The 23,015-nt window shown below is 35.8% G+C and overlaps 2 protein-coding genes, 1 long non-coding RNA gene and 1 pseudogene across 5 annotated transcripts; 2 read left to right on the top strand and 2 right to left on the bottom strand.

The window, feature by feature from the left end:
- Positions 1 to 7,743: 7,743 nt before the first annotated feature.
- Positions 7,744 to 9,568, bottom strand: LOC120194170 (glycine-rich RNA-binding protein 4, mitochondrial-like). The gene is made up of 4 exons (XM_039196561.1): positions 9,218 to 9,568; positions 9,025 to 9,093; positions 8,844 to 8,950; positions 7,744 to 8,724 (listed from the first exon to the last, which is right to left on the bottom strand). Exons 1-4 carry the CDS (start codon positions 9,378 to 9,380, stop codon positions 8,677 to 8,679), a joined length of 387 nt encoding a protein of 128 aa, XP_039052492.1. The 5' UTR covers positions 9,381 to 9,568; the 3' UTR covers positions 7,744 to 8,676.
- Positions 9,569 to 10,081: 513 nt separating this feature from the next.
- Positions 10,082 to 11,281, top strand: LOC120194288 (annotated as a pseudogene).
- Positions 11,282 to 14,708: 3,427 nt separating this feature from the next.
- LOC120194205 lies at positions 14,709 to 15,821 on the bottom strand. Its single transcript, XR_005522953.1, has 4 exons — positions 15,356 to 15,821; positions 15,215 to 15,279; positions 15,070 to 15,139; positions 14,709 to 14,782 (listed from the first exon to the last, which is right to left on the bottom strand). It is a non-coding gene; the product is annotated as an uncharacterized LOC120194205 (long non-coding RNA).
- A 2,864-nt stretch (positions 15,822 to 18,685) lies between these two features.
- On the top strand, positions 18,686 to 20,329 carry LOC120194044. Of its 3 annotated transcripts, none has more exons than XM_039196444.1 (2): positions 18,686 to 18,839; positions 19,054 to 20,329. In XM_039196444.1, exon 2 carries the CDS (start codon positions 19,151 to 19,153, stop codon positions 20,036 to 20,038), a length of 888 nt encoding a protein of 295 aa, XP_039052375.1. In that variant the 5' UTR covers positions 18,686 to 18,839; positions 19,054 to 19,150; the 3' UTR covers positions 20,039 to 20,329. The 3 variants fall into 3 exon arrangements, with proteins under 3 accessions (XP_039052375.1, XP_039052374.1, XP_039052376.1); XM_039196443.1 differs by having other exon boundaries at positions 18,686 to 18,902; positions 18,980 to 20,329; XM_039196445.1 differs by having other exon boundaries at positions 18,686 to 20,078; positions 20,134 to 20,329.
- The last annotated feature ends 2,686 nt before the right edge of the window (positions 20,330 to 23,015 follow it).

The following is a 23,015-nucleotide window of genomic DNA, read 5'->3' as shown; positions in this document are numbered from 1 at the left end:
GGGAGTTACGTGATGAGGTCAATGTCTTGTGTGAGGAGATCGGTACTCTACGCGATAACGATGGTGCATGGCGTGTGGAGGTGTCTACTTTACGTGGTGAGGTTGCCGCTCTACGTGAGATGGTAGTATCGTTGCAGAATGAGGTTCATACTCTACGCAACGAGGTAAGTTTAAGATTTTCCATATTTAACTTGATGATAAATTTACTCGTAATTTCACTTAGATTAACCATTTCACTTAGATTGCTTAGTAAATTTATTCGGTTGCTGCCAATACTGCTAAACTGTTTATTAACACTGTGAAGTTAGTATTTGTCTTTTGTTTTGTCTTTTGGTTGAAGTAAATTTATTCGGTTGCTGCCAATTCTGTTAAACTGTGTATTCTTTAACACTGTAAAGTTAGTATTTGTCTTTGTTTTGTCTTTTGGTTGAAAGTAAATTTGTTCGGTTGCTGCCAATTCTGCTAAACTGTGTATTCTTTAACATTGTGAAGTTAGTATTTGTCTTTTTTTTGTCTTTTGGTTGAAAGTAAATTTGTTCGTTTGCTGTCAATTCTGCTAAACTGTGTATTCTTTAATACTCTGAAGTTAGTATTTGTCTTTGTTTTGTCTTTTAGTTGAAGTAATACAATCCATTCAAGTTTCAATTTGTAGAAGAAGAAGAAATAGTTTATTCTTGAATCTATATTTTAGCAACACTGTTTTGTCTTTTGGTTGAAATGAAAATCGCAACGAGAGAAGGAAAATCGCAACGCGAAACGAAAATCGCAACGAGAGAATCGCAACGCAAAATAAAAATCGCAACGACAAAATCGCAACGCGAAACTATAATCGCGTTGCGATTTTAATTTCGCATTGCGATTCTCTCGTTGCGATTTTTATTTCGCGTTGCGATTTTCATTTCGCGTTGCGATTTTCATTCTCTCGTTGCGATTTTCATTTCGCGTTGCGATAGTCATTTTTCACGTTGCGATTTTAAGTTCCAGAAACTATTATTCTTCTGCAAATTGAAATTGAATGAATTGCATTACTTCAACCAATAGACAAATACAAATACTAAGTTGACAGTGTTGCAAGTTTGAAACATATTTGCCTTTGTTATCTGATGCATTTTGTGAACTGTGATAGAATAATGACTTGGGTGAATTCAATGCAAGTTTGAAACATATTTGTCTTTGTTTTCACTGTTTAACTATCATGTCTGTTTATTTACTGATTTTTGTATTTAATTATTTAGCGGCCCGATAAGGTGGATGCTTTACGTCGGGTTTTTCTTGCACGACAGAGTTCACGCATCAGACGGCGTGCACGTGCTATTAAGTCTCCGTACACCCCAATAGTGCGAAGACACCGCAAGAAGAGGCCCAACTCGCCTGTCATCCCTCAAGAGTCCACTCCTGTCGTTGAAGAGGCCCCTATCATTCCTCGAGAGTCCCCTCCCACCGTTCAAGAGGCCACTGTCATCGTTGAAGAGGTCCCTCCCACCATTCAAGAGCCCGATTCACATGACGTCATATGTAAGATTCTTGAGAAACCCTCTGACGTGCCGGACATGATGGATGAGAGTTGGCTCTCGTATGAGTTACCGGCCAGTACCATACCGGTATCTGAAGTGGATAGGAGATAACTACCAGACACAATTCTGGATAACACCCTTTGGGCTAAGATCGCAGTTGATTTTTATCTACATGAGGGGAGCCAGGGGTGTTTCACTGACATATGCAAGCTCAACGATGATATCTATTTGTTGCTTGATCGGTCTTGGTGGGGCGTATTATTAGGGGTCGAAGACAATGGCTATTTCGATGGAGGGCTAAGTCTTATATTTTTCTTATATTTCAATTTGATTTTTTTTTAAATTTATGTAAGTTACTAATATATGTATTTTTTTGTAAAACAGCATATCGATGCGTAGGTGTCACGTCTTCTAATAATTAGGAAACTTAAGGAAAATAAAAGAAATACACGATATACAATTATATCGACGTCTTTTAACGCCGTTCACTTGAAGAATCAAAGAGATGAATCATTTGCGTTGGGCAATGGACAAGCTAAACTTTATCCTGCATGGTGGGAGGTCGATAAGGTTAGTATTTATTTTAGATTGAGTTTAAAGGTATTCATAAATAAGTGCGCAAATGAATGAATTATTACTTATGATTGCAGGTGTTTATCCCTGTTTTGGAACGTAAACATTGGCTTCTCGTCGAGCTTCAGCTCCCATCCCTTAAGGCAATAGTATATGACAGCATGATAAATTACATATCATTGGCTGATTTAAGAGATATTATTAAGGGATGAAGCTCTCATTTGGCTAAATTCTTGGATGCGATAAATTATTGAACTCGTTCTGGAAATAAGAAGCCAAAGAAGCTCAATATTACAGTTAGCAGAGACGAGACCGCACCACAACAAACGAAAGGACCCAGAGGGGATTGTGGTCCTCTCGTATGCTTGGCGTTGGAGCGTTTGATCACAGGAAGTATAAAGTATCTACCTCCCACCGATAGAGATAGAGCTGCAGTAGGCTTGTGGTTTCGGTATTATATGGCTAGATCGATATATACGAGACGCTGCCTACCTGCATCCGCGTTATAAAAATGTCCATAAACAATTGGTAAGTTTATAGGCTTTTGGTTTGAAAATGTTTGGTTAAGTACCTAGAATTCAATAATTTGCTATTTGTAGGTTTTAGATGTGTAGAAAGTGTTGTTTGAGCAAATGTTTGGTTTATGCAGGTTAATCTCAGAAGTGAGCTGCGTGAAAATGATGTATGGCTGCAAAAGATGATTCAATAGTAGATGAGGAAATAAGAATTATTGCTTATTTTTTGATTGTTTAATTGATTTGTAAAAGATGATTTGTAAAAGTTGATTTGTTTAATTGATGTGAACATAATTCTTATTTGTGCTTGTTTAATTGATTGAAATGTAATGGTTGATTTTGTTGATTTCAATCTGCATTATGTTGAAGGCAAAAATGACTATCGCAATGCGAAATGAAAATCGCAACGAGGGAATCGCAACGCGAAACTAAATTCGCATTGCGATTTTCATTTCGCTTTGCGATTCCCTCGTTGCGATTTTCATTTCGTATTGCGATTCTCTCGTTGCGATTTTCATTTCGCATTGCGATAGTCATTTTTGCGTTGCGATAGACATTAAGATGATTGCGAACGTCATTTCCGTGTTGCGATAGTCAAATGAATGCCTAATAAGTGATAACAACTAAACAGGTCATAGCAATTTTCAAATTCAAGTTACTAATACATGCCTAACTAAAAATGTTAAAAGTTCACACATAAAATCTACATAATAAAACGTTTGCATTTAAAAATCACCTAAGTTAACAGTCCCAAAAGGTGAAGCCGGTTTTGATTGTGATTTTAAAGATGATTGCAATTTTGATTGCCTTTTGCTTGACACCATATGAGCTTTGAATTTTGATGAGGATCCATATTTTGGTAGAGGAAAAGATGATTGTGATGGCACTGGTGATCCACATGTCAACCTTGTATGACCACTTTCCTTGCACCGACTACATATCGATCTCTTCTTCTCTTCACCCTTAGACGGTATACGATCGTGACTTTTTGGTCGGTCAGGTAGCCTTCTGTCCATGGCTGGTGGCAAAACTATTTGTAAGTCATCTGGTATGTCCCACTCAGAAGGATGTGGAATAGGGTAGACAATCTCGCCATAAGTCTGTTGATATACTTCTGTAGTGTAGCAATCCATAACGTATGCGCTTGAATAATCTTGGTTTAGATGAAGAGAAACTTTTATAACATGGCCACACGGATAACCAGATGTTTGCCATTTCATACAACTACATGTCTTTGCATTTAGATCGACAAGCCCATTTAAGTTATTATCCAGTACTTCAAACAAAGTGTTTGAACATGGTTCAACTCTCCATGACGTTGACTTCACAACACGTTTCGTTATCTTTTTTTCTGTCATGGTGTAACACGATGTTCCAATGTTCCTGTAAATTTAAATAAATAATACTTAGTAAAATATATGATAAGTTACGAATTTAAAGAAATAATACATGCATGGTTTCTTTTCTTGTAGTACCACTGTTGAATAGAGGCTCGAAAAAACTCCATTAACATAGTAATGGGTAATTTCCGAGAATGACGACTTAGAGCGTTGATTGATTCTGCACTATTAGACGTTATAAAACCATATCTTGCTCCAAGTTGATATACTCTTGACCATCTTTCAAACCCGACATCTTCTAGTGTTTGAGCAGACTGAGGCAAAACACGTCTTAAACAGTTTATATACTTATTAAAATCCACTTCCCGATAAGCTTTACAGCCTTCCAGTATGTCCATTTGTGATTTTTTATACCAGCAGACATTGATTTTAGATTTTTATACAAATGAACACCACAAAGTCCATGAAAAGCATCTGGGAAACACCTTCTAACAGCGTTGTCAATTGAGTTTGCCCTATCGGATATGATTGTCAGATTGCTAATAGGATCTATGCAATTCCTAAGATGCCCCATAAACCATGTCCATGAATCAGAGGTTTCAGATTTTCCAACCCCGTAAGCTATTGGCAGTATCCCATTGTTAGCATCCATGGCTACTGCTAATAAGTTTACTCCAAGGTATCGACCTTTTAAATGTGCTCCGTCGACTATAATAACTGGGCGCATGCAATTAATAAACGAACGAATCTACAAAATCATATACACAAGAAATATAATCATTTAAATGTGAAATGCATGTAACTAACAAAAATGAGTCAACAAAATTATATTGATTTACTAACCGCAGCACCAATGGCGATAAACAGCAACTCAAAGCGTCCATCTCTATCTGTTTTGATATGAGTTACCGACCCAGGATTTTTCAGCTTTAAATTGTAACAATAAGCCGGCAGTTGGGCAAACGATGCTTCTGGCGACCCCCTCAACAATTCCAAGGCATAACATTTGGCTCTCCAAGCTTGAGAATATGAGATACTAATCTTGAACCGAGCATTCATGTCAGTCATAATTTCATGTCCCCGATATACCCTACCATTCAAAAACATTAACTCAGCTAGAAAATCACCCAACACCTTTTTTTTTGCCTGTCTATGGTGAGGAAAAACTTGGGTTCTTGAACATGTATGTTTATCAATAAAAGTCCTAACTTGAAACATTTCGCAATCTTTTATCCTCTTTGCAATCATACGCCACATACAGTTTTTGTCAATCATACACCTTGTTTCGAAACGATCTTTGCTTGATTTGTTAACTTTTAGTTGATAGCCATCTTCCACACATTTCGTATACAAAGCTATCTTCAAGTCATCCTTTGTATCAAAACAATCATCTTTCTTGATACGAATAATTTTTGTGTGACAATCAATTGCTATCTTTACCAACTCTTCTTCCGGTATCTGAAGTAATTCTGGCATATTCCAGTTATACTCCCGTGGCATTTTCTTCGGGGACTTTTCTTTGGGGATTTCTTCTTCTTCTTTTTATTCTTCAGTGTTATATGAATTACAGAATGGATGTTCAACATGTTCATTTACAGTCGTAACTTTCTCCTCATTATCATCAACAACATCTTTCTCGGCAACGGCTGTTTCATCATCAAAATTCGGGTATTGACCAATATCAAAATCATTACACACATGGTCTGTTTCTTCTTCTGAAAAATCATCAAAATCCGAGTATTGACCAAGATCAAAGTCCGGGTATTGACCAAGATCAAATTTCGAATACTGACTAGTACTCACAATTTTTTTTGTTGGCTCATCTTCGTCTAACTGGTCAATACGAAAATCGGAATTTGGTGCTGAAAGTTGATTGGGATTTGGATTAGGGAAAGGTTGTGGGTTTTGAGATTGTGTTTGGTATTGGAAATATGGTGAAACAATATTTGCTTGGTGATGAAATTGTGGTGGAACCATTAAATTTTGAGCACCATAAACTGGGGTTGAAAAACTTACCCGCTACTGACCCAACTTCACTACTTCTAGGTTCAACAACATACAATGTAACATCATCACTTGAAACACTAATGTAAGCAATGAATCGTTCAACATTTTCATTGTCAGTTAACAAATAAACTTTACCATTTCTCTGATAAGATAGCCTAAATCCACTTAGGGGCTCTAAATTCAATTTATTTGCAACACGTAACATTAGAGTTTCATAAGTTAACTTTTTTAATGACAGTTTTAGTTGAAGATTCATGGGTAAAGGCATATATTGTAAAACACCATGAACATTCTCCCATGACCCTCCAAAACACAAATCTATCCAAACATGATCAACATTAGATGATTTCATTATTGTAAATTAATTTACTAAACAAACGAGCTGCGAAACTAAAACCTGTTGCCGGATGGGGAAGGATGTCGTTGGATATAGGAACGGATATCGCCGGAGAGAGTGATAGATGGAGATGTAATGAGTTGCGATTTAGGGATTTAGATTATGAGTTGCTGCTGTTGCGTATTTATATACCCAAAACATTTGTGTTGCGAAATTAAAACCTGTTGCGAATTCAGAAATCAAGTTGCGATTTTGAAATTCAGTATTGCGATAGTCAGAATCTCGTTGTGATTTACTAAATCGCTATGCGATTACGTAAATCGCAATGCGAATTAGGAAAATCGCAATGCGATTACGTAATCGCAACGCGAATTTGGGAAATCGCAATGCGATAGTCAGAATCTCGTTGCGAATCTGGAAACTGATTTGCGATATCAGAGATCGCGTTGCGAATTATCGATCGCATTGCGATTTAGTTGGTCATTTTGGCAAATCCAAAAAAAGTTGATTAAAATCGTATATTATAAGGCATTTTTGGTCACTGAGGTTATTTTCTCTATTAAAAATAAAGTTGAAAGGACTGTATATTTAATATGACCGATAATGTTTTTTTTATTGCCTTTTTTTTCATCCTGATTTCAAGGTTTCTTCTTGACTAATTCGGATCAACATGCGTTGCATACCTGGTTTTGGTAGGTGAGTCTCATATCAGGGATTTTCTGAATACACAAAGACTCAAACTTGAGGCCTTACTTAAGCGATATCAAGTTGTTTACCATTTAAACCAACCCCTGTTAATAATATAGCCCATAAAGTTCATGCTTGAAGTATTTACTTGGAAGATGCTTTCTCCACAAACCATAAAAAATTCCTTTAAAGCACACGGCTTTCCCTTACTCATTATCAATTGTCTTAGTCCTGTCTCAACTGCAATTTCTCCATATGCTGGTATCAACGACGTTCGAGGTCGAAGGTGATGGCAGCCTCAACTGTGAAGATGAGGATGGGGGTGAAGGTTGAGATGTATCATGATCGTTGAATTGTAGCTTAATTTCAATCAGTTGGGCAACTAGACACTCTTTTGGCAGTTCGTTAAGAATGGGGTTCATTGTGGCTCCAGCGTATTAGCGACAGATTTAACACCTGAGTTACCTTATAAACATTCAAAATAAACATTTGCTTGCTTGCTTTTTATATAACTTACGGCTGAAACTTTAGCATAAGCAATGTAACATTAATGGTTGAAACTAGTATTATTACAACTTTCTTGCTGGGATTCTTGTTTTATGTTTGACATACAAAAGCAGAACGTACAATCTACAGATTTAGCATTGCTATTTGAATTTTTTTTAACTCAAACTCAACTTTTGATCTTAAATTTCGTCATATATAACAAATAATTCATAGGTAAAATCATATTTATTAATATTCCACAATAAAAGTTAATCGTTCGGACCTTTCAATTCATATATAAGGATCTCAAGCATGTCGAGTCTTAACCACCTGAGGCTGGGGTTCACCTATTAAGAGCAAGTTTTAGAACAGCAAGAGACACTTGGTACATATCTGATGTGGGCATTAGAGAAGACCGGGAAGGCCGTACCGCTGCCTCTGGTGCACCAGTTCTAGCCCACAGGAAACGCCGGCAGCCAATTGCACAGACATTTCATGAGATCAAACATCATAGGCAAAACATAAGTATAATCCTCAGCACAAAATTAGAATTATGGAGACGCTGATTGAGAATAAGTACCAACTCCCCACACTTTTTGTCATATTTCTAAAATCATTCACCCGAGTTATCCAGGGAAAATTTGCTTTTCCCTTTCAAATACAGAATTGGATCCCAATTAAGGCCGCTAACATCATATTCGATTCAGAATTATGGCTATGCTATAACAAAATTAAAACCATATCTGATATATGCTGATGGTGAGGAGACAGTTGAGAATAATAAACTGTGCCACGAGTTGCAATCATCAAAACGTAAGGTATATATAAACTCTGCCTTCAATAAACGAGAAATGCATTCAACCACAAGCAACTGAAGTGAAATTGGTTGTCAAAGACTTGAAGCACATGATACTATATATATACTACAAAAACTGCGTTGTTCCGAGGATTAGGTTTTTTCATCCACTTTATTAGTGCATGAGATGGGTTCAAATGAATCAAATCCAACTGGGGAGGTCTGATTCATTTGAAAAGAGTTCAAAATGTGTTACAAAGTTCTCAGGTATCAAATAGGAAGTCATCCCCATCAAAGACATTTGGTAAGTTAATTCACAGACTCAACACATGAAACCAAGTTTTCCTACATTGATTGAATGAAAATCAATAACTACCAACGAGGAAGAAATCAAACCTCTTGAATGATAAATACCAATCAATCATCCCTCGCGTGCGAATTCAACCCGAATATTTCGACCATCCAATACCTAAAAACAACCATTATATGCAACATCAGATCTCAACCCAACTGCTCATTTATCATAATAGAAATGTATATGGGTCAAGAATTAAAATTGAGTTATTGAATTAATTACTTTAAACATACCTGGGAATGCATTTCCTTAAGAGCAGCAATGGCTGAAGATTCAGAAGTGAAACGCACAAACCCATACCCTCTTGATTTCCCACTCACATGATGAGCAATAACACGAACTGTTAAAGCCCAAACTTTTTTAACCTGGCAAAGCACAAAATCACGTCAAAATATAAATATCCAGGAAAAGTACCTTCAATGATTTCACCATGCCTTTCAAAAGCATTCTTCAAAACAGTCTCGTTGGTATCATATGAAAGCCCTACAGTCAATAGAACTTATCACAAACCAATTATATAATAGTAAAATCAGAAGAAAGTAGTAAACATACATTCCCTTCAAATCGGATAAAGAGAACAAGAAAAAGAGTAGGAAATTTTTGAGACCTCCAACAAATAATTTTGAGCAAGAATTGCGAGCCCAGAGAGATCTAGCCAATGGGTATTTACGAAAAACACGAACTGTCCCGTTTATACTCTGCATTATGGTGTACGGTTGCCGACAGCTGACAAATAAGGAGTCAACAACTAAGCCGATGATCACTTTCATAAGGATTCCATTTCATCAAACAGTTGGTCGGCAAACTTTAAAACTCATTGCAATCACGAAATTAGAACACAAATTAAATCGACAACAAAAAAAGCAGTAACAAAAAAAATCAGGCCGCTACCGTATCAGTGTTTTTATTTTTATTTTATTTTAGAAATTCGGAAGAAGCGAAAGCATGGGTGGCTCAAAGCATCAAATTGGGAGAAACCACCACAAGAAACAAATAAAAACAATTTTTAATACATTTTTCGCTGATATGCGCTTCTTTTACTATAAAGTTTCTAACTTTTTCTTATTGTAAATTTAATTATAGCAATTAAATAATGGAGGGAGAAAATTGATTTTCGCTGCAAAATTCGTCATGAAAAAATTAAATTCCGAAACCTACCCAGCCGCAGCTCAGTCACTATCCAAGTTCCATAATATTATTCTTCCCCAAAAAAAAAAGTTACATGATATTAGCCAATGACATCTGCCACGTCTCTGCCTTTACATCCCACCAAAACTAGCCCTCACGCATCTTTCCATCCGTCGATACAAATTCCTAATCCAATGGCGACAAATCTCCATGTGGCGAATCCGGGTAATCACGCGTCATCCAATCAAAATCTTTCTTTCTTTCCTATAAATATCACACAACCTTGACCATCTCAACTCATATCAAATCGTCGGAAAACATCCCAGATATTTGGCCGTAGGATATGACGGAGCTAATGGTGGAGTCCGGTGGGGAACTGGTGAAATCATGAGGGGATATAATTGAAGCTAATGGTGGGATTGCAGACATCAGAGTGGATGACTGTGTAAGAAGCTTCACTTCTTATGTCATTTCGAAAGTGGTTTTCGGAGATGAGTGGCAAAAGGGAATGGAAATATTCCCAAAATCTCTAGCTCTCATTAATGCCATGAGCTCGCCAACAATACTTAGTGGTATCCCTTTCTTCAGGTAGTTTGCTCCCAAATTGAGTTCAAAAATCTATTACAATGCTCAACCTGATTATTCATCTTCCCCCCACAGATACCTTCCCACTAAAAACAATAGAGAGATTTGGAGGATTGAAAAGGAGATTCATTCGATAATTATGGGGATAGTAAAGAAGCACGCTGAGAGTGAGACCGCATGTAAAGATTTGTTGCAAGTGGTGATTGAAGGTTCGAAAGGTAATCTGGAGCCATCTATAACAGCCGATCAGTTCATAGCCGACAACTGCAAGGACATCTGCATCCCTGCGTCCGAAGTTACCGCACAGTTTCTGCGATATGGAGACTGATTTTATTGGCTTTACATCCTGAATGACAGACTCGTATCCGTGCTGAAGTTTCACAAGTGTGCGAGAATGGCGTGCTGAATTTTGACATGCTTCACAAGATGAAAATGGTACGTAATATAACTATGACTCGAGATTCTGGACTCAAAACTCTAAATTTCTTCGTGTTTATTGCAGTTGAAAATGGTGGTTCTTGAGGTGTTGCGACTTTATCCAGCAACAGCATTTGTTTCAAGGCAGGCCTGCAAAATCTGAAGCTGGGTGACGTAGAAATCCCGAAAGGGGTTAATATTTGGTTATGGATGCTAGAATCGCACACCGATCCTAAACTCTGGGGACCAGATTCAACAAAGTTCGATCCTGAGAGGTTTGCCAATGGCATTTGAAGAGCATGCAAAAGTTGTCAAGCCTACATTCCATTCGGTTTAGGGGCTCGAGAGTGTCCTGGGCAGAGCTTTGCGATGACTGAACTTCAGGTGTTGTTTGCAATCATCGTGTCCAACTTCATCCTCACCATCGCTCCAAGCTATCGCTACTCGCCTCAATACGCATTGCTGACCGAGCCGGAATTTGGCGTTAATCTCCTTGTTCGAAAGATATGAGCGCCATTTCTTCCTGCCGACGACGTTGACAAAAAACTACATTATAAATAAGTCAATGATTCTTGTATCTTATAATCTCGTATGCAATGCAATTTAGTTACAGAATTAAAGAATTCCAAAATCCCCCGACCCCCATCTCTTGTCTACAATGCGATTCTCTTAAATAATTTAAATTGATGTGCTGCACTTTGTTCCAAAAAAACGATGGTATGGATGAGAGTAATTTTTTGAATGGCTAGAAACTTTTTTTCATTAGGTCTTAATATATTTTTCTAAATAAGAATTTGAATTCTACAAAAGACTTATTTTATTTGATATTTGATAGTAGATAAAAAAAGCTAACCTTCAATTATTTTTCAAACTTAAAATTTTCATTATTATTCTTAAAAATATATTGATATAATTTTAAATTTAGGAGGAATAATAATGATATTTTAAAAGGATATGATTAAGAAAAATAATAAATGTAATTTTTTAAACAAATTAGAGCGGTTAATTTGTTAAACAAATTAAAATAATTCATAACAAAGTCATAATCTTAAAAAAATCTAGTAAATACTAAAATAGACAAATCATGCTACCCTACCCAACCATTTTCCCCTACTTATAAACTAACTTTTAAATAATGAAAACATGACCATAAATAAAAATGATTTAAAAAATCCTACTAAATAATTTAAAAAATAAATATAAACAAATATTACTTTTAGTGATGAATAATAAGTATCATCAACACTAACATAAAAATTATAACGATAGTATCAAATTAATAATTGACTTTATCACAACTGGAATATGAGATTTAAAAAAATAATATAACGATAACATAAACAATTAAATAAAAGAGAATATAACAATAACTGTGAATAATTATTTATATAAAAAAATCAGTATAAAATTTAAATCATTCTGCTTCTGGCACGTTGATAGCTTCCACGGTTGATCATGTAAGTTGCAGTATTGATAGCTTCAGCCCATAGCAATTTGGTAAGTTGCACATTCATTCAGAGAAGTTGCACGTTCATTCAGAGTTCTGTTAATGAGTTCTGCTACGCCATTCTGCTGTAGTGTCATGGGAAATGTTGTCTCCATCTTGATCCAATTGTTTGCGCAGAAATCTCTGAATCTACTGTTTCTGTACTCTCCTCCATTGTCAGACCTCAACCGCTTGACTTTCAAACCAGTCTCATTTTCCACCATGACCTTCCATTTTCTGAAGGTATCAAAGATTTTTTTTTTCTTCTTCAGAAAATAAACTCACACCTTCCTTGTTGAATCATCGATGAAAGTGACATAATATAATGAGCCTGCAAGAGATGGAACTGGAGATGATCCCCATACATCAGTATGAACCAACTCTAATTTTTCAGCCTTAGGTGTCTTGTCAATCTTTGCAAAATTGAGTTTCTTTTGTTTGCCAAAGATGCAATCTTCACATAGTCCGACATCTACATTCTTTAGATCCGACAGCTTCCCTTTTGACAAAAGCGTCTTCATCCTTTTCTCGCTCATATGGTCAAGCCTTTGGTACCATAGGTTTGATTTTCCATCAACATCTGCGGCTGCAATGATATTCTCTAAATTTGAGGTTACATAGAGAGTATCAGTCTTCTTACCACGAACAATGACGAGTGCTCCTTTGGTAATCTTCCATTCACAGCCTGAAAAGGTTGTGCTATATCATTCTTCATCAAGTTGTCCTACAGAAATCAAATTTCTTTTGAGACCAGGAATATGTCTCACTCCTTTCAGCATCCAGGTGGTCTGGTTCGATAATTTTAATCGAATGTCTCATTTTCTGACGATATTCAAGGTTTCATCATTAGCTGGATGAACCTTCCCAAAATCACCACTGACATATTTCTCCATGATTTCTTGGCATGGGGTGGAGTGGAAAGATGCTCCTGAATCCAAGATCCATGATTCAATTCGATTATTGACGCTTAGAATCATGGCATCACCTGTCTCATCTGTCATGTTGGCTTCCTATACGCCGGTATATTTCTTTAGTGCTCGGCAATCTCTTTTAAAGTGACCATTCTTACCACAATTATAACAGGTAATTTTTTTCCCGTTCTTGATTTTCCCGTTCTGGATTTGGATATGCCACGATTTGAATTTCTTTCTGAAGTTCTCCCTCTAGACTCCATGTGCAAGGCTGAGGAGGTTGATACTTCACCCGATTCTCTTCATTGAATTTCTTCGCTCAATATCAGATCCTGAACATCGTCGAATTTCAATTTACTGTTTTCCGACGAACTACTAACTGCTGTAACAGTAACATTCCAACTATCTGTTAGAGATGATAAAAGAATTAAAGCTCGAACTTCATCATCGAAATCAATTTCCACGGAACTCAACTGGGTTATGATAGTGTTGAGTTCATTTAGGTGTTGAGCCACTGATGCCCCTTCCGCCATTCGCAAATTGAATAATCGTCTCATCAAGTGAACTTTGTTTGAGGTCGATGACTTCTCATACATACTAGAGAGAACCGCTATAATACCCGCCGTGGTCTTTTCCTTTGCTATGTTGAAAACAATATTTCGGGATAACGTCAGTCGGATAACTCTGAAGGCCTGTCTGTCGAGAAGAGCCCAGTCTTCATTCTTCATGCCCTCTGGTTGCTTTCCTGAGAGGTTGATATAGATTTTTCTAGTACAAAAAATCTTTAATGAAATAAAAGCGAGAAAAATAATACCCGAAAATTGATAACGGAGTTCAGCCAATTATGCCTACGTCTCCGGACTGCTGCAGATCTTTTACTAAGAGAGAAAATGTCTAGGTGTTTATAAAACAATCACTACTCACAAGAAAGCTCTCTAGTATTGGGAGAAAGAAATAATTTGGAATGATTCTAAATGGGTAAGGATATTTATAGTTGAAGCTTAAAAACTAATATTTGAAAATACTCTAAAGTCCAATGACTAAAAATAATTTTCTCATGCCAAAAATTCAACAAAATTCAGCCCCCGAATTTTTTTTTCAAGCAGGCGACTGCTAAATTCTTTAACAACCCATGTTCTGTTGAATTTTCAACAACCACTACAAAGTGCAAAAGGGATGTCAAATGAGAGACAGTAGCTCAGTGGAAAAACAAGGAAAAGGTGTTCATATGATGACTAAAAAGTAACAGAATATAGGAAATAGCTGTCTTGTAGTTTTACAATTAAGCTGGTAGTTGATAAGCTAATGGTTGTCTCGTTGGCAATAAAACCAAGAATAAAGGAAGAGCAATGATATTGATAACAACCATACAACGCATTAAAAGAAAAAATTTACCAAAGTGCTTGAGCGATGAAATTGCTTACAACACATCCATCATCGATGTTCATCCGTGGTCCATATGTGTTGAAGATTCTAGCAATGCGTATCTCTAGATAAACCATAAAAGGACAATGTCAAGAATAATAATTATAGGATAACATCGTATAGGCAAACTAGAAAATTTTACCTATCCCATGTTGCCTATGATAATCAAGCATTAGAGTCTCAGCCACACTTTTCCCTTCATCATAACAGCTCCGAACCCCTATAAGACAAAAGAAGCATTCAGTGCCAAAATAATACTCTCATAATATTAAACATCCAGACAAGCCAACTTCCAAAGTCCAATTCGACATTACACAGTATCAACTAACAGCAGATTCGTATGGAAAGAAATTAAATATATTAATGGCAAGAATTTATCTTCTAGAGAAGATATTCTATCTTCACAAGTACAGAAGTTTCAAGCAAAAACTGTCTAGCAAGATGAGTGAATTCATAAAAGTGGCTCAGACTTCAATTGAAAAAACTTAACGATTGGATTAACGTTACCCCAGTATGATTCTGGTTGTGGATGGGTAAGGGATCTCCGTATACCTCTGAAGTAGATATGAGCAAGATCCTGTTCCACAAAATTTCAATTAAGTAGAGCCGGTGTAGAGGGGTAATGTATTTATAATGAACAGCATTCCCTAACCTTGCTCCGACTCGCTTGGCAAGTCCCAGCATGTTTAGTGTGCCAATGACATTTGTCTTTATTGTCTATGGAAATATGAAGTAAAATTAAAGAAGTGCTCATAAATATTTCAGAAAACAATCAAAACACACCAACACCGACCTTCACTGGATTTTATTTATAGAAAATTGGAGAAGCCGGGCATGCAAGGTGGTAAATCCGATCAACCTCAACAGGCAATGACTGGGTAACATCTGCCAAGAAGAAAAATTCATAAAAATGCCAAATTCCTCAAAATTGCTCGTCCGAATATAGTCTACTATCATCTCGACAGTCTTTAATCCAACCCATAGAGTTAAGTCCAAGTCTAAGCGCAGATGGTTAGAAACCATAAGAAGTTGACGTGACGAATAAGCTCAAATCTGGGATGATCAATCCACTTTCTAAGGTTGTCCTTTGATCCAGTGAAGTAATTATCGACAACAACCACCTGGTATAACCGTGTAGAACATAATAACCTGAGTAAATGGGTCAAATACTCGTATCAACTCAGCTAATAATTTCTGAACAAGGGAGGTTGGATGTGATAAGAAATTTTCCAAAACTCATTTTTCTCATTTTCCATCAATTTGTCAACTAAGTGAGAACCAATAAATCCAGCTCCTCCGGTAACCAGGATCCTCATGTTGGCCTGTCATCAACAATAAAATACAACATTAGAGATATAAATGAAACATAAATGACAGAAGAAGTCAAACTGTAATCCAAACTGAAGAACAAGAATTCTATGCAAATACACAAGATATCGAGCAGTGTTCACAAATGTAAGCTGAATACTTAACAATAGTAAAGGATTCTAGAACCCTCGAGCTTTTTGATCAGGAAGGAAAAGAAATTAGGATTTGTTCAGGAATAATCATGAACACGGTTATAAACAAATTAGTTACTTTAATGTTACTCCAAATTATCTCATGGCATTTATTCAGAAAAGACAGAAAATTATACATCAAGCAACAAAGAAACAAGAGAGGTCGGTTTTTCGAACGTGGCCAGCCAACATTTTTCTTTGAACATTTTACAAGATTAGCAATCACTGAACAGATTCACTACTAAATAAGAATGTCAACACACAATCAAACATAATAGTGAGAGTACAAATTCAGAAAGATGAATGCCATTGTATGTTCACACCTGAATCGATAGTATATCTGCGGGACCATGCGATGTCTGCCCTACTTAAAATTAATATAATTAAAGCATTCATCCTAAGCCAAAAGCCCGTAACCAAAGGCTAAGATCATTCAAGCATTTTAACAGGTTGTATTTCACAAAGAAAAGCTACCACCCAGATGCAGAAAACATCAGAGTCACTACCTTTCAATTAACACGGAGAAACAAAAGCTGCAATAACATGATAAAGAATACCAACATTTTAGCATTACATTAACATGGAGATGGCAAAGGTGGTGGCTTTGAGGATGTTTGTTGTTCCCCATTGGATGAATTTGTGGCCATTGTTCAGATCTTGCGTTTACCTCAATAACCTGCCAAAGAAAGGGACCTGATTGAGGAAAAAAAGATAAAAATCAACTGAAAGATGAACCTTTTCATGGATTTGAAGGGGGGAAAAAGAATTGATTTTTTAGATCAGAGATTAAAATAGAAGACGAATTCGAGGCAATGATCAGACAAAACTATTGAAGTGAGATTGATCTCTTACATGCACAAAAATAGCCTTATTTTGAGCCTAAAGAATGGTTTCATAATTCGGAACATCATCCCCCGAAATAAATTTTCAAAAATTAAAAATGGGTTGAATCGATAAATTTCATGATTACGAAAAGTGAAAGCTTTCAATGATAGATACTCGATAACAATCATAAACAATACAGATCAGACACCAAACTTAATTAAAACCCCAGATTTCAATCATTTAATTTTCCATCTTAATTACCTAAAACAAACGCGATTGAAGGGTCTTCGGTTTTTTGAGATTCGAGAATCGAGAGATTAGGAATTTGTTAATCAATAATTACTCTGCTAGGGAAGTTACATTTTAGTGTGTTTAAGGGGGAAACTAAAGGGAGATTATTATAAATTATCATTATTAGTGGCAATTAACGCGGATTCTTTGCGTTTGCGTTTGCGTTTACGATGTCTTTCCTTTTACTCGAGGTGCTTGCATCTTGTATGTTGTACTTGAAATCCTATGTACGTATCTTGTAGCTGCCACGTGTATAAAGTCAACGTGGAAAAATATAACTGGCGGGTAATTGCATTTATTTTTCTTGATTCGAGGGTTTGATTTTAACTTTTTAATTATTAGAAAATCTTGGTGATTTATATGGTTAATTGTGAACATATATACATTAAAAGTCAAGATTTTATAAGATGGAAGCTTGATTTGTATAAATTAATCAGAAAGGGACAGCCATTTTTTTTAATCAGAAAGGACTAGACTAATCAGTAAAGCTACTTCCAAACTTCCATTTTTGGGACCCCACTCTCAAACATTTTTAACTGTGCAAGCTTTAATCCTATATACAAATATACATATGCCCAAAGCCGACGGAAATGCCCAAAGCACGCACTCAACATAACTATTACTAGCATAGCATGTAATAATATATGTATATATATATATATATATATCATGGATGCAATGATCACCCAAAATGATGGCTTAAAAGAAGTCAATCACAATTACCAGAGACAGAGATTTCCCAATCTTATCAATCAAGTATACAATTGCATAGGATTCCCAAGCACCTTTAACAAACACATTCCTACATGTATTTTCAAGTTTGGCTATGATTACAGCAAATGTATCAGATAAATTTGCTCCTTCGCAGCAGCATGCCACCATCTGCAAAAGATGAGAGAGCAAGTCCTAATCTATCATCACTTGCATGGCTCCTGCTTGCAGTTTCTCAGCTCCAGGGCTCCCAAAACCTATTGAACCAGGCAAACGTCTCTCTCTCTGTGTCCATCTGACCAAATGTATTAATGCATTTGACCACATGAAGTAGGCTCCACACATTCCTGTAGGTTCTACTGCATTTATCTTTTTCTTTCGGTGCCAACAGTTCGCAACCAGTAATCACCTCGAGTTCACATTTCATCAAATGAAGGTTGACAGGAGGTGAAAAACAAAAGAAAAAACTATTACCTGGAGAACGGGGTTGGTCACTTAATCAAAAATCATAATTTGCACTAACTTTTTTTTTATATAATTTGCACTCACTTTTATAGTTCACAATACATAAAACTAAAAGAACAGAGTTGGGCTTTCGTGGATAACGGGTGTATGATTCTTAGGTCATTTCCAGTTAAGGTTTACGTGGAGGCTACCGCGTGGGCCGATGCAATCACACTGCCTTTTTTATGATTTTCTTCTTAAAACCTTTGGCTGTCCATGTGAGCTGCTTATTGCCACTTTCCACACAGTTCAAAGCTAAAAAGATATTGTTCAAAGGATTTGCCCATACCCCATTCAACTTTTATTTGCCTTCTCTTTTTTCCGCTTTTAACCGTTACAATCTGTCCTCAGCTTCCACAATATAATTATTTTATTTGTTTCAACCGGCTTAGTCAATATTGTTTTTCAAAGGGTTCCATGTTTGCAGAGAATATTTGGATATATAAGGTAATTTGATCCTTCCCCTAATGCTTTACTACAACGAATCTTAGCCCGTGAACTGCAGTAAAAGTGAAGGCTTTCTGGGGTCTTTGGGGTTCTTTCTTTATCTACTGCAATATTCCATTGTTGTTTCTGGCTAACTTCAGATGAAAGTTCTGGCATGCTTTAAAGGTCCTTTTTTCTTTCTCTCTCCTTACATTTTCTCTTATATATGATACAGACCTGAGATGGAGGGAAACCTTGTGGAGTTTGCAAAACCAAGTTTTAGTCTTTAGAATATATTTTCTGGAGATATGAAGTGAATTTTTGAACCAAAGATGAAATCATTCAGTGGGTTAGGGATTGGTTTAAGTTTGGTTTTTGGCTGTCTTGTATTGGCTCTTGTTGCGGAGCTTTACTATTTGCTTTGGTGGAAGAAGAAGAGAGTTGCTAGCTCTGAAGTTGAATACGATTACATCAACTACGCAAGGGAGCTTGTTCAACTCTTCTGCTGGAAGAAATCATCAACTCCTTTACATGCACCCACCATCGCCAACAACCACCAAGATATTAATGGTGTCGAGCTAGACCTCGAACTGGGGTCGACCAAGGGTTTGCAGCTAACGGGTGGGTTTGGAGAAGAGGACGTCGAATCAGAGCTGATGAGGCTCCACAATCTGTCTGGTCCACCCAGATTCCTCTTCACCATCAAAGAGGAAACAAAGGAAGATTTGGAGTCTGAAGATAAAGGTTCAAGAAGAAGGAACTTGAATGATGATATGCTACCTATGGACACTCCTTTCCATAGTCCTTTGTCTTCTCCGCCATTGAAGTCACCTTTGGGTTACCGCCAAGGATTCAATCCTCTCTTTGAATCATCGACGGATGCTGAGTTAAATAAGCTGAGATCTTCACCTCCTCCAAAGTTCAAGTTCTTGAGGGATGCAGAAGAGAAACTTTTACAGAGATTGATGTTAGAAGCTGAGAAAATGGTACAAAGAAATGGTGGTTCCTTTCAAGATTATGGTGTTAAAGCTGTTAATAGTGCTACAATTTCAACAGAAGGGACAATGATAGAAGGGTCTTTCCTTAAATTCATTGTTGGTAAGAACAGGGAACCTCTCCAGTGTTTACCACATTATCCTTCAAGTTCTTCTCAGGTGTTGCCATTGGCTTCTTCTCCTACAACATTCAGACCACCAGACAACCAAGACAGTATGCATTAGATTCCTGCTAGACGAGTTTTTTTCCCTTCAATTTATTCTTTTAATCCACCAATTCATCTTGAATTAAGACAAAATGACATATTCTAAGATCAATGTTAGGGTATTGGTTTTGTTAGTTCAAAGTGGGGGGGGGCAATCTGGTTTTGCCCCATCATCTTCCATATCCCCCGAGTCTCACTCAAACTGCCATTCCTTCATTGTGCTACATTTCTTAATTCTTAGCCAGCAATATGAAAGTGATTAAAGTTTTCAGACATTGTTTAAGGCATGTATTTTCACGAGCTAATGATAAGTCGAAATGGTGTACAGCTAATCCTTTATTGTTTTTTTCCCTGATTCAAACAGATGGAACCCTGTCTGATTATACAGTTTGTCATTTTGTTAATCAAAAGTCAGCAAACAATGCATGGTGTAAACCAAAGTTTTCCCACTATCCTAAACCATCGCTCCTGTCCAATGAATGATTAACAAGAATCTAATCATTGTATTAATTAAAATCACCCTTTGTTGTAAACAGTTTATACTGACCAGAACAATCAATTAGTTTAGCACGCAAGCTACCTTGACTTGGCATCTCCATTCATGTAATTTATACCAACTTAAATACTAAGATTTATTTATGTTTTTCCAAATTCGAATCCTTAAAAAATGAATGGCAGCATCTGCTGCAACGTACAGAATTTGAAAAGGATAAAGTAAAAAGATCTAAGAGGCCAAACCGGGTCGTTCTGCGGTGCGGCGCCTAAAAAACGGCTAATATACGGCGTGACCGGTTAAACAAGTGACCGGTTAAAATTTAGACCGGTTATGTTATATTATTTAACCGGAAATATTATAAAGTACAATAACATACTAGGTAGCGCTTATATAATGTAATAGGTAGCGCTTATATTTACCTATTTTATAAGTAAACCAGTATATTTATACCGATAGCATTGCAAATTTACCTATTACATTATATTATATTGAAAGTGTCCATACTTTTTATAAAAAGGATCGATACTTTAACAGTGTTTCATGTTTTCCACCTACAATATTGATTTAATAATTTCATTTGCACAAAAAATTATTTGATTGTTTTGATATTTTATAAAATATTATTTAGAATTTTTAATTTAATAATAATATATACCGTAACGTAAAAAATAAATCATTAGACGCCTATAATTACTAAATTAATATCTTAAAACTCACTCAAAAGATAACCTTAAATTAATGTTTTCCACAGTGAAAAAAGTATGGACACTTTTATAAAAAGGATAGACACTTTACAATATAACCATTACCTATTACATATATAAACGATACCTATTACATTATATAAGGGCTACCTATTACATCATATGTTTACCTATTATATTGAAAGTGTCCATACTTTTTATAAAAAGGATCGATACTTTTTTTAAAACTTATGTAATTTATGTTTCAATTTTTTTAACAGTGTTTCATGTTTTCCACCTACAATATTGATTTAATAATTTCATTTGCACAAAAAATTATTTGATTGTTTTGATATTTTATAAAATATTATTTAGAATTTTTAATTTAATAATAATATATACCGTAACGTAAAAAATAAATCATTAGACGCCTATAATTACTAAATTAATATCTTAAAACTCACTCAAAAGATAACCTTAAATTAATGTTTTCCACAGTGAAAAAAGTATGGACACTTTTATAAAAAGGATAGACACTTTACAATATAACCATTACCTATTACATTATATAAACGATACCTATTACATTATATAAGGGCTACCTATTACATCATATGTTTACCTATTATATTGAAAGTGTCCATACTTTTTATAAAAGGATCGATACTTTTTTTAAAACTTATGTAATTTATGTTTCAATTTTTTTAACAGTGTTTCATGTTTTCCACCTACAATATTGATTTAATAATTTCATTTGCACAAAAAATTATTTGATTGTTTTGATATTTTATAAAATATTATTTAGAATTTTTAATTTAATAATAATATATACCGTAACGTAAAAATAAATCATTAGACGCCTATAATTACTAAATTAATATCTTAAAACTCACTCAAAAGATAACCTTAAATTAATGTTTTCCACAGTGAAAAAGTATGGACACTTTTATAAAAAGGATAGACACTTTACAATATAACCATTACCTATTACATTATATAAACGATACATATTACATTATATAAGGGCTACCTATTACATCATATGTTTACCTATTATATTGAAAGTGTCCATACTTTTTATAAAAAGGATCGATACTTTTTTTAAAACTTATGTAATTTATGTTTCAATTTTTTTAACAGTGTACTGCGAATTTAAAATGATAATATACTTGTAGTTATTGTACATACCTAAATATGTACTGCGAATTTAATGTTGTACCCACCCTTTAACTACAGAAACATGTTCAAAATGAACCTTCGTTTACATATCCATCAACTCCTGGAGCACTGAACTTGCACAACAAAATTTTTGCCATGGATAATACTGATGTAGACAATGTTAAGCCAACCGAGGAATGCCATGAAGTACATAATGTTGATGAATCTGACAGATTGGTTGGTCAGCTCTTCTGTTCACGTGATCAAGCTTGGCACTTTTACAAGGGATTCGCACGGGAACATGGGTTTAGTGCACGTAAGGGAACAACACGGCTTGACGTGGAAGGGAATGTGAAGACACAAGAATTTTGTTGTTCCAAAGAAGGGTTTCGAGTATCAAAAGTCAATACTGTTGATCGCCAACGTGCTCATACGCCAGTCACAAGAACAGGATGTAAGGCTAGAGTCGTAGTTACAGCAACAAATACAAACGATCAGTGGGTTATAAGTAAGTCTGATCAGAAACATAATCATGCATTGTGCACATCTGCTATGACACCATTTATGCGTTCTAATCGAGCTGTAAGTAAGGCTGATATCGATGAGGCAACAACATTGAAAGAGGTCGGTGTTGGCACGTCACAAGTAATGAACTATTT

This window comes from Hibiscus syriacus, unplaced genomic scaffold (genome assembly GCF_006381635.1).
Source record: "Hibiscus syriacus cultivar Baekdansim isolate YM2019G1 unplaced genomic scaffold, ASM638163v2 tig00116997_pilon, whole genome shotgun sequence".
In the NCBI taxonomy this organism is placed as follows: domain Eukaryota; kingdom Viridiplantae; phylum Streptophyta; class Magnoliopsida; order Malvales; family Malvaceae; genus Hibiscus; species Hibiscus syriacus.
The sequence above is the reverse complement of the archived record's forward strand: the minus strand, read 5'-3'. Positions and strand labels throughout refer to the sequence as shown.